This window comes from Clarias gariepinus, chromosome 6, assembly GCF_024256425.1.
Source record: "Clarias gariepinus isolate MV-2021 ecotype Netherlands chromosome 6, CGAR_prim_01v2, whole genome shotgun sequence".
Classification (NCBI taxonomy): Eukaryota; Metazoa; Chordata; class Actinopteri; order Siluriformes; family Clariidae; genus Clarias; species Clarias gariepinus.
In genome coordinates, this window is record NC_071105.1 from 16,844,028 (window position 1) to 16,854,486 (window position 10,459).

The following is a 10,459-nucleotide window of genomic DNA, read 5'->3' on the forward strand; positions in this document are numbered from 1 at the left end:
TGCAGCTTAGCGGGGAAACTATAAACCATTAAACTAAGGAAAGTAAACGATGCTCTTTCACTTCAAAGATTAAGTATTTAAAGTGAACGTACACTTTCGTGTAGCTTCTTAATCCCAGAAAGTCTTTATCCCAACACACGAGTTCTGCAATGGATTTGATTATTCTAAGGCCTAAAAAATACTGTATGAGTGCTGGATATTCCATAAGCATGGAGTAAAATATTTGGAAGAAGGTTCCTAAGGTTCCTGGATTTAAAAAATGATTCACTTAAATTCAACACAAAATGCCAAAACAATTACAAGCAATAGAGAGATGTTTATTAATCATAACTGTTTCGTCATCTTGTCTCTACAATTAATAAGGTCTTGTGTAGTTCATGTGCAATAGTGTGAAGGTCAATATATCAAAATCAGACAGGAAAATGTCACTGTGCACACAATATACATATATTTTACAAATAATGAATTGAGAGCATTATCAGTTTACATTACTGGAACACTGGCTCGTTTTTTCTTTTCATGTTCAAGAATATTGAAAGATTTATCAAAGAATGTCCACCCTGATTTTAAAGGTTTGTTCAGCATCTATGCATATTGTTGACTCATGAGCATAGAGGAAGATGAGGCAGATCCATACTGCAGCACTGTGTTACAAAAACAATGAGTTTAAAGGGGTGTGCTGCGGAAGAGAAGAGATCATTAAGTATAAGGTGTCCCAAAAATCTTCATTTATAAATGAAATTTACCTTTTTTGGCAAAATGTCTTCCAAAAGCTCAGTTGATTTTTACCTGTGGAGGTATATGAAGGTCATGATTCATTTTAAGAAAAGCATTCCCCAGATGTTTTAAAACTTGTTTATAGTGAGTGGGTTCTACAAAGAAATGCCACTCATTTAGAGGATGTTTTGGAAATAGAGCTACATTTTGCTAAAACTTTGCGTGTTAACTTCCTCTATATGTGAAGACATTTGGGACATCCTTATAAGTATAGAACACGTTTGGACCAAGTTAGCAAGCAAGCAAATAAAGTTGGCACAAGAGGATTAATAATGCAATTTTAAATAACTACTAAAGACTACAGCTGAACAGTACAGAGAGTCTTTAAATTCCATGAGCGCTTTTGGTTGACATCACTCCAATACTCCGAATTCAGTCCTGTGGAGAGGACACCAGCCTTCAATCCATTTGGTCCATGTTACTTTAAATGTTGATGTTCACACTTTGTGTCCACTCTCTCACTCTCTGTTACTTGCTTGACTTTCAAGAACACAAACCTTTACCCTGCTTTACGCTGATCACATTGAAATGTTGCAGTGAGCTGAGGGCGAGCAGGTCCTTCCTTTTAAAACTGAAATTACAAAATGAGGAAGTCAGTGTTAAACTCAGGAAGTTTAGCTACAAGAGAAACAACCTGAAACTATTTAGATAGATTAGACTAATATTATCAGGAATTAAACTTGTCTTGTAAATTAATCTTGTATGTGAGAAACTGAACACTCTCAGAGACCTCAATATTAGCAAAAATGGCTTAAATTTGGTCTTGTAAACCCATACCTACAAAATAATTTGCTATAGTCCAGAAATCAAACTTTATTACTAATAAAATTATACAGACACAGAACTTTATTAGGAACACTATACTCCCTTTGCCCCCCAACCTGCCTAAACTCTTCATGTCATGGAATGTTGGAAACATGGTCCTGCTCACTTCACTGCATCACACAATTCCTGCAGATTGTTTAAGTGCACATTTCACTTGTGTTCTATTAGATTTAGATCTGGTGACTGGGAAGACAACTGAAGAACACTGATCTCAATGTATTGATGAAACCAGGTTGAGATGACTTTTGCTTTGTTACATGGTGCATGATCATACTGAAGGGAGCCATTGGAAGACTGTGGCCATAAGGGGATGCACACAGTCAGCAAACGGGTATAAACAGTCATAAAAATGGCAAAGGAAACATCTCACCACGAGAAGTTCACTTAAGCCAGGTTGGGTGCATTTATGCTGTTCATGCCCAATTTGGACTCTAACATCTGTGTGCCTGGAAATCAAGATTTCTTAGACCAGACTACATTTTCCCCAGCCTCCCCAATGCTTAAACCTGCCTTAATCATGCACTGTCACAATCACCAAAATTTTTATTTTGCATTCTTATGGCTGACATTAACATTACACAAAGCTGCCGGTCTGTATCTGCATGACTAATAAATGGATGCATCAGTTTACCAAAATTCCCAAATAAAGTGGCCTGTTGGTGTGGATTTGCATACGTTATCAACAGCTTTAACATTTCAGCAGTTGTTTCTCCCATTAGTAATTGTTAGGGATGGGAATCATTACCAGGGGTAGCTCAGTGGTTAAAGCATTGGACTACGGTTTGGAAAATCCCAGGTTCAAAAACCCCACAACCGCCAAGTTGCCACTGTTGGGCCCTTGAGCAAGGCCCTTAACCCTCAACTGCTCAGATGTGTAATGAGACAAAAATGTAAGTTGCTCTGGATAAGAGCGTCTGCCAAATGCCTAAATGTAAATGTAAATGAATCACCAGTCGCCACCCAATAGGATATGTGCCAGTTTAACTAATATGGCAATTTACTATCTAATCACAATTTTATAAACGTCCCAATTTAGTTTTATATTTCTTCTAATTTTGTTATAATTTTTACACCTTGAACCTTTAAAAAATAAAACGTTCAGTCATAACTAGAGATCATCCTTATGTGACCTTAGCTTTTTTTTTCTTAAACAGCCTCATAACTGAATTGAACATGAGTAATTAAATGTAGCCCATTCGTTTTCTCACTTGAATATCAAGAGCAGCATTTAAAAAAACTAAATTTAAACTTAAAATATAACAGTTTAACATTTAACTTAAAATACTAAACAAACTTAACTTAACAAACTGATATGACAATAGTTTAGTGTACTGGTATTGGTAGGTTTATAAAGAAATGGCAATGTTTCACCGCTTCAAATGTTGAGCAACTTAACCGCACAGGCATGCACAGCTTCTAACTCGAGCAAGCGCAGCTTCTAACGGGGAAATAGGCCGATCGGGGTCTTTTTAACTTTAAAGAAGTAGCGTCATAAAAATCAATTTTAGTTGCACCACTAAAAAGCTTATGCACTTGGCACAAAATCAGTCATATCCAACATGATCAGTCATGGGTGGTCAAGCAAGATATACATAAAAATATATACATAAATTAATAACTAAAGCAAACTGGTGCGATTGTGTGTGTTAGGAAGAGAAAAACACTCACATTCTTGAGGAATTCTTCAGCAACTATTCGTGCCCTTGCATTGACCGAGAGCTTCATCTCACTGATTTCCTTATCAATTTCCTCCATAAAATGGATGACAAAATCCACCAACTTGTGCTTATACATCTGCTCTGTGTGAAAGTTAGTGATGAGGAAACTGATATCATAGCCCTGAAGTGAGAAAAAAAAGAAGGGGTTATAGTGCAAGCGATACTAATTTATCAGTTTTGCACTTTTTATAACGCTTGAAAATATTACCCTATACATTTAATACAGCCTGCATTATACATGAGTATAATATGTAATCAATATTTATATTCTAAAAGTTAACTGAACAGAAGACAAAACCAAGCAATCTGTCCCTGTTTAGCATAAACTGATTTGCCAGTTTATTAGGTAACTTGTAGCTACACTAACTGGTGCCCACAAAGAGAGCCAACATGGGTGGTGCACCAGAGAAAATTCCCATAAGCTGGCAACTCAGTGTATCCTAAGTAAAAAAAATAATAAAAAAAAGCTACCAATTCATACATATGTCCTGAGATTACTTCCAACAGTAGGTATTTCTTCTGTCCTTACACTTTACACATTTCTCACCTCCACTGGTTTTCTCCGCAGAATGAAAAAGTTCTCAGCCCTCATCATCATGAAACGCATGAACTTGTGGCACAGAATCTTTTCAATCTCATCAGCCTAAAAGAAAACAATCAATCAAAGTACAGTAAACATTCATTGCATTTTATCTTAAAACACTCTGCCCATGGGACATGAGGCATCTTTTGTACACTTTCCTAGCCACAAGGAGATTCAGACCTCCATACTTCTTTCATGCAAATGCACTTCCAAGCACTGGTTTCTAGCAAGAATAAAAAAAAACTAATTTCCAGAACACAATGAGCTTTTTGGAAAGATGTAGTCACTTAAATGAAAAAAGGCTTTGCTTCAAGCAGTTACAGGGGAGTAAATACGAGAATCTTGTGTGCTGCCTTTGGTTACTGTAAAAGGTCTACGTTTGGTCTCCTGTTATATTAGCCAAATTGCCTCTGTCTAGGAAGGTATGTGGTTTTTGGTCATATTTGACCAAAGAAAAAGGTTTTTAAAACATTCAAATTATTGAAGACAATTCATAGGTGTTGACTGTTTTAGAAACTACTATGTTGTGCCAGAAAATCATAGCCTGAGAAGATTAATGCTACTCCTTCAAAAACAACTACAAATGTCTTTGGAAATATAAACTTCATAGTTTCATACCTGCTTTACTGCAATGCTGACACGAACAGAGTTGATTGAACCTTCAATAAGGACCTTCTCTTTATCATTTCTGCTTATCACAACTGGCTGAAGCAACAATTCCTTACTGCTCCTGTAAAATCACACACAATCACAACCATGCAGCCAGTCAGCAGGGTGAGTAAAATAGGCCTGACACTGGCCAGGTATGGCACAATAATTATAGGGTTCTAAAATAAAATAATGTGAAACGGCAGAAGTCCAGAAATTGACCATTGTGCTATTTACGTTAAAAAAAAGGTAAGAAATACAGTAATGTTTTACACAAAGTTAATAATGTACATAAAAAGAATAAAGTGCCCAACCAGGCTTTGCCAAAAAAACAAACATACAAAAAAACTCCAGGTTAAAAGCATACTTACCGAACTTCAACCTCAGGTTTGTTGTGGCGCTCGACCACCTGTGAGGAGAAGTTTTCCAGGCAGAGAGCTGCCTGCAGTGTTGCCCGTACAGCATTTAAGTATGGACGCAGAGTCGCTGTCTGCAGTCAAACACACAAACATGACATGGATGGAGGTAGGCAGTGATCACAACAGCATTTACACAAACTACAATCACTCTTAGAAAATACAGCCCCAAATACACCCTCACAGTTTGTCTGCTTACTCTCGCTCTGGATCTATCCAAGTCTGAACCTGTACACAAATTCCTGAAATACTGTACTCTTCCACACTCCTGCTAAATACAGATACTTCAATATTATGCTGTCAGGTATGTGACAACATGGTAGCAAAACTTAAATTCTTAAAATTAGTCACATAAAAATCTAACCTGAAAGTAACACCTTGATTGCATTGTATAAAATGTTCATGAATTTAATTCATGTGCTACTGGATATTTTCTTCGAAGAATGGTGTTAGTGTAATCAACATTCTTTTCACAAATGTAAATTTGCACTGAGGCAAATAAGCACTGTTATGCAGAAAACCATCTTGTGGAGAAACTCAGTCTTTCTAAACAGGTTCTTATGGTCACTGAAAGGATGTAGCCCAGTGGGCGGATAAAAAGGCGGCACAGTGTTGTGGGTAAGACTGTTAACTCTAGGCTCAATTCTGAGCTTGGCTTACTGTCTGCACAGAGTTTAAGTCTGATTACTTCACACCTTCATAAGCATGTCTTGTAGATAGATGGACTACACAAAATTGCTCCTAGGTGTGAACTGGTGTGTGAACGTGTGTGCATGGTGCTCTAAGAGTCTTCCACACGCAGCACTCCTGGGATAACCACTGCAGACTAGCATAAAGATAAATGAATTTTGAAAAATGGAAAATTGCACATGACAGAGTTTGTACCTACTGTAATAAGTCACTTAAAATCACATTTAAAATTAACAAGAACCCAAGCTGTTTCTCTTTAATTGACTGATACATGCATGACCAAAAACACTTGCTGGGTCCATTAAAATAAGTCTATTCTAAGGACTTAGACATGACAATATAAAATCGGTATCATTATTATTGTCTGTACTGTAAGGAGTCACAACTTAACCATTTAAAAACCATTTAAATCATTTTGTTACTTCAATCCTTCATTAAAATTGCTAGTATTTGCTAAACTTCAGATTGTTGCCAAACGGCTGCATCTTAGATTTCCAAAAATATTGGCACCCCCCCCCCCCAAAAAAAAAAAAAAAACAGATGTGTTTCCGGTGTTAGCCTACTAAAATCAAATTTAAAAAAAAGTGTGGATTTTTACCATGTCCAGGCGTTTATATCGTTCAATGTTTTGCAAAACGTGTAGATTTTTTGTTCTAAACAAAAAAGTGCAAAACTAAATTTACTCATTTACATATAGGACTTAACACACCATAATGCACCAGCTAATTACACCTTATTGTTGTGACCTCCAGTATAAAAACGACTTGTGCTAACACATCTGCTAATCATCCTCAGGGTCTTCTTGCAGTGATCTCCATAGAAAAGCTGACTTGGGTGGGGATGACTTCGCTAGACAGCTAACCGCTAATGGAGGTAACCACTTCAACTTCAGATATGCATCTCAAAAAATAACGCTCACATTGGCGAAAAAAATAAGCGTTTTTATTTTATCATCATTTTCTTCAAAGTAAATAATTTTTTAGCAATTTTATTTTCTTACCATGTCTCTTTATCCGGCTCTTGTCTAAAAGCGGAAATACTACAAACAGCGAACCACTTCCGTGTTCCTCGTCGTTCTTTGGGCGACACCACTGATAGAGTTTAGCATGGGGGTGTCCAGAAACAACTTATTATTAAAAACTAAAGCTAAACTATGAATAACTACCTTAAATATATTTTAAAAAATTAAATAGTTAGTTTAATTTAATTTAATAAATATGTAAATGTATTATTTCTACGTCAGAGTATTCAATTTATTTTACTGTTTGGGCTCCTAAGTACATTTTACGAACTCAATCAATCTGTACATCCACAAAACCATTGTCATCTGCATCACAGTGCAAATTATAATACTGATAATTACTTTGTCAGTGTACAAATCTCACATAAGATTATACTGTTAATGTATATAATACCGTGTTTTTGTTGCCTAACATAGCCTATTATACATTATAAGCATAAAGTATACTGTATTTTATACAAATGCTAACAATTAAACTCATTAAACAACACTTTTTAGAGTGATTTATTTTTTATTTTTTTGATGAAGCCATAACCAGTAATTTTAACAAGCAGTAAAAAAAATATTTTAAAAAGGGGGGTGGGAGATACTGTCAAGGACCAGACGATACAAAAGTTTAAATCTGTAAAACACTGAGAACCACAATGACCTAAAAAGGTCATATATATATATATATATATATATATATATATATATATATATATATATATATATATATATATAAGGCCTCTAGCTTAATTTGCGCATGTGGCTGTACTTTCCGAGCCATTTACCCGCCTTTATTTTCTTCTTCTTTTCTGCAGATGCAGGCTTTGGTTTACTTTTTGCTTTCTTTTTGGTCCCCGTCGGTTTTGCAGGCTCTGCTGCAGCATCATCTGGTGCGATTTCCTCGACCTGGGCAGACATGCTTAAGCGTCTAGTCTTTGAAATGCTGCGCAAAATCACGCCGAAATCTTTGCTGTCAGTGAAGATGATGTAACGACGCGCGGACGTGATTGAGACCAACAACACTGCCACCAGGTGCATGCCTCGAGTTGTGTTTTTTGCTGTCAGTTTAAGATCAGTTATCTCACCCATTCTTGCCCGATTCGCATCCCAATCGTTGTGCATTGGAAGTGCAGTCAGCGCCGTGCTCAGTGCTGTGCAGGAAAGCTGGAGGAGCTGCGACACGCGAAGAAATAAAGAAAAACAGAAGATCTCACCCTGCGCGCGGCATGCAAAAGCGAACAGGGGAGGTGAATTAAAGCACGAATTATTATGAAACTATAAACAGAGGCACGGGTTTAAGGAAACACGACGAACCTTGAATGTGTAAATTGTTGCTATCGAGCTTAAGCTGAACTAGTTCATCAAAGATGCCGACAATATATGAGGTTTAATTTCACTAAACAAGCACATAAAACTCAGTCACGTGACTAAGTTCCTACAGACTTTGTTTCAGCTTCCCGTACTAGGGGTTCAAAATAATGGGCAGTTCTACCAGAGGCCTATAGGGGATTCTAATCAGTTTCACATTTCACAATTTAGCATTTTTAGATAATTTTAAAAGCATGATGAAGGTTTGAGTGATCCCAAATGCATAATCCATACAAACAGTGAAAAATGCCATCCATGCATCCCTTCATCCATTCATGATGCTCTCTAGGATAAAGGGTGGGCATGAACCTATCCTAGGGAACTTGCGGCACAAAGCAGGATAAACGCTGGTGAGCCAACTAATCACAGGAAAAAAGTTCTCACACACCCAATAAACCCTGGTGCCAAACAACAACAACAACAAAAACACACACATCTGGAGGAATGCACCTGCTGGTAGTGTTGTAGGGCAGTTGTAAACACCGTCAACCTACTGTGCATGTTTTTGGACTGTGAGAGGGAACCTAAGTACCCAGATAAAACCCACCAAGCATAGGAAGAACATTTACAACTCCACACACTAAAAAGTTCAAACCATTAGTCTGAAAGGTTGAAAGCAAGTCACATACCAACATACAAAATACCATTAAGCACAATTAGGGCCAAACAAAGTTTAAAATGTCTGAAATTGCTGGTAATTTTCCAGGACCCATGAGCACATTTCATTCTTTTATATGATTTATAATATGAGAAGGTATTGTGTGTTGTTTGGTAAAGAGGACTTTCGCATTTTGCTTTCGGACTTTAATTCACATGAGAGCAAATTGTGCAATTTGCACAATGAATTGTTTTGAAAACCTTGGACTGTGGTTATTGTTTAAATAAGAGAGCTCATTTTGGTTTCCACAAATTCTTATATTCTCACAAAAACTATTAAATCTCACAAACCCTAAAATTAGGCTTAAATGTTACTTGCCTGCCTGTTTTCCAAGTCAATCTTGTTGCCTAGAACCAGGAATGGAAAGTTGTCAGGGTCACGAGGGCCAGCCTGAATCAAAAACTCATCTTTCCAGGAGTCCATAGTCTTAAATGTGCTTGCAGCAGTTACATCAAACACCAGCACACAGCAGTCAGCACCCCGATAAAATGCCACGCCCAGAGACTGAAACCTTTCCTGTCCAGCTGTGTCCCAAATCTGACAAACAAAAAAAAGAAAAAATTCTTGTTTTAGCAGAATTCTTCCTACATATTTTCATAATCTGATTGAGAGAGACAGGTTCAATTTTGTGCTTTCAAGGAGTAATGTAGCATTAATTTTTATCTGGCATGCTAATACACTTGTGAGGCCAAAAGTATGTGGACGACTAACCATGACATCTTTATATGCTTGTTGAACATCCATCTCCAGATTTAGCCCCCCATGTCGTTATGATAAGTCCATTCTTCTGAAAAGGCTTTGCAATAGATCAGTGAGTGTGCCTGTGTAATTTGCTCATTCAGCCACAATTTTATTAATGAGGTCAGGTACTGATGTCAGGCCAGGAGGCCTGATATGAAATTAGGATTCCAGTTAATCCTAAAGGTGTTCAGGAGTTTCACCATGCCAAATTTGGCAAACCATGCATTTATGGATTTTGCAGTGTGTATAACTGTTTGCAGTGTAGGCAAACTGTTCCTAATGTTACAGCACACAATGAAATTCTAAACAATAGTGTGCTGGTAACAGATCTGGGAAAGCTCAAATATGATAGTCACAGTATTTTGGCCACATAGTGTATATTTGACTAGTTGGCTTCTGGTTATATGGCAATGTGGAAATAATTCACATGTCTAATAATTTTGGCTAATTCATTATTGCCATAAGCTTTAGGACACTGCAATCTGATTGGCTAAATTTGAAAGCAAAATATTAAATTACATTATATTTAAAACTAGTTCATTACATTTGTCTTCAAACGTTCAACATCAGTGATTCATGGATTGCAGTATCTATCAAATGGCTTCTTCCTTCTATACAAGGCATTTCTTGGCCACATTAAGTTATCATTTCCCTAGCTTGCAGATCCAACTCCTAGAATTTAATGCAGTAAGACTTGTTTTTTTTTTGCCAGCTGGCCAAAATTATAATAAAAAGCTCATCTTCTAACACTTACAAACCTAAATAATGAAAGTGATTATGGATCACTGAGCTCTTTCACAAATCTCTCAGCCTATGTAAATGTATTATTTCTGCATCAGTGTATTTAATTTATCTACATGTTTGGGCTCTTGTGTACATTTTAAGAACTCAATCACTCTGTACATCCACAGCACCATTATCTGCATCACAGTGCAAATTATAATACTGATAATTACTTTATCAGTGTACAAATCTCATATAAGATTATACTGTTAATGTATATAATACCGTGTTTTTGTTGCCTAA

The 10,459-nt window shown here is 36.7% G+C and overlaps 1 protein-coding gene across 1 annotated transcript; it reads right to left on the reverse strand.

Annotated features, from left to right (window-relative positions):
• Window positions 1-296: 296 nt before the first annotated feature.
• Window positions 297-6,742, reverse strand: arpc4 (actin related protein 2/3 complex, subunit 4). Its single transcript, XM_053499497.1, has 6 exons — window positions 6,658-6,742; window positions 4,923-5,041; window positions 4,522-4,633; window positions 3,868-3,963; window positions 3,271-3,441; window positions 297-1,348 (listed from the first exon to the last, which is right to left on the reverse strand). The coding sequence occupies exons 1-6, from the start codon at window positions 6,658-6,660 to the stop codon at window positions 1,343-1,345; spliced, it is 507 nt and encodes a 168-aa protein (XP_053355472.1). The 5' UTR covers window positions 6,661-6,742; the 3' UTR covers window positions 297-1,342.
• Window positions 6,743-10,459: the final 3,717 nt, after the last annotated feature.

Coding starts and splice junctions, on each gene's coding strand:
- arpc4 (XM_053499497.1), bottom strand. Junction 4,634..4,922: donor AAACCTGAGGTTGAAGTTCG/GTAAGTATGCTT, acceptor GTGATTTTACAG/GAGCAGTAAGGAATTGTTGC. Junction 3,442..3,867: donor TGCGGAGAAAACCAGTGGAG/GTGAGAAATGTG, acceptor TTCTCACTTCAG/GGCTATGATATCAGTTTCCT.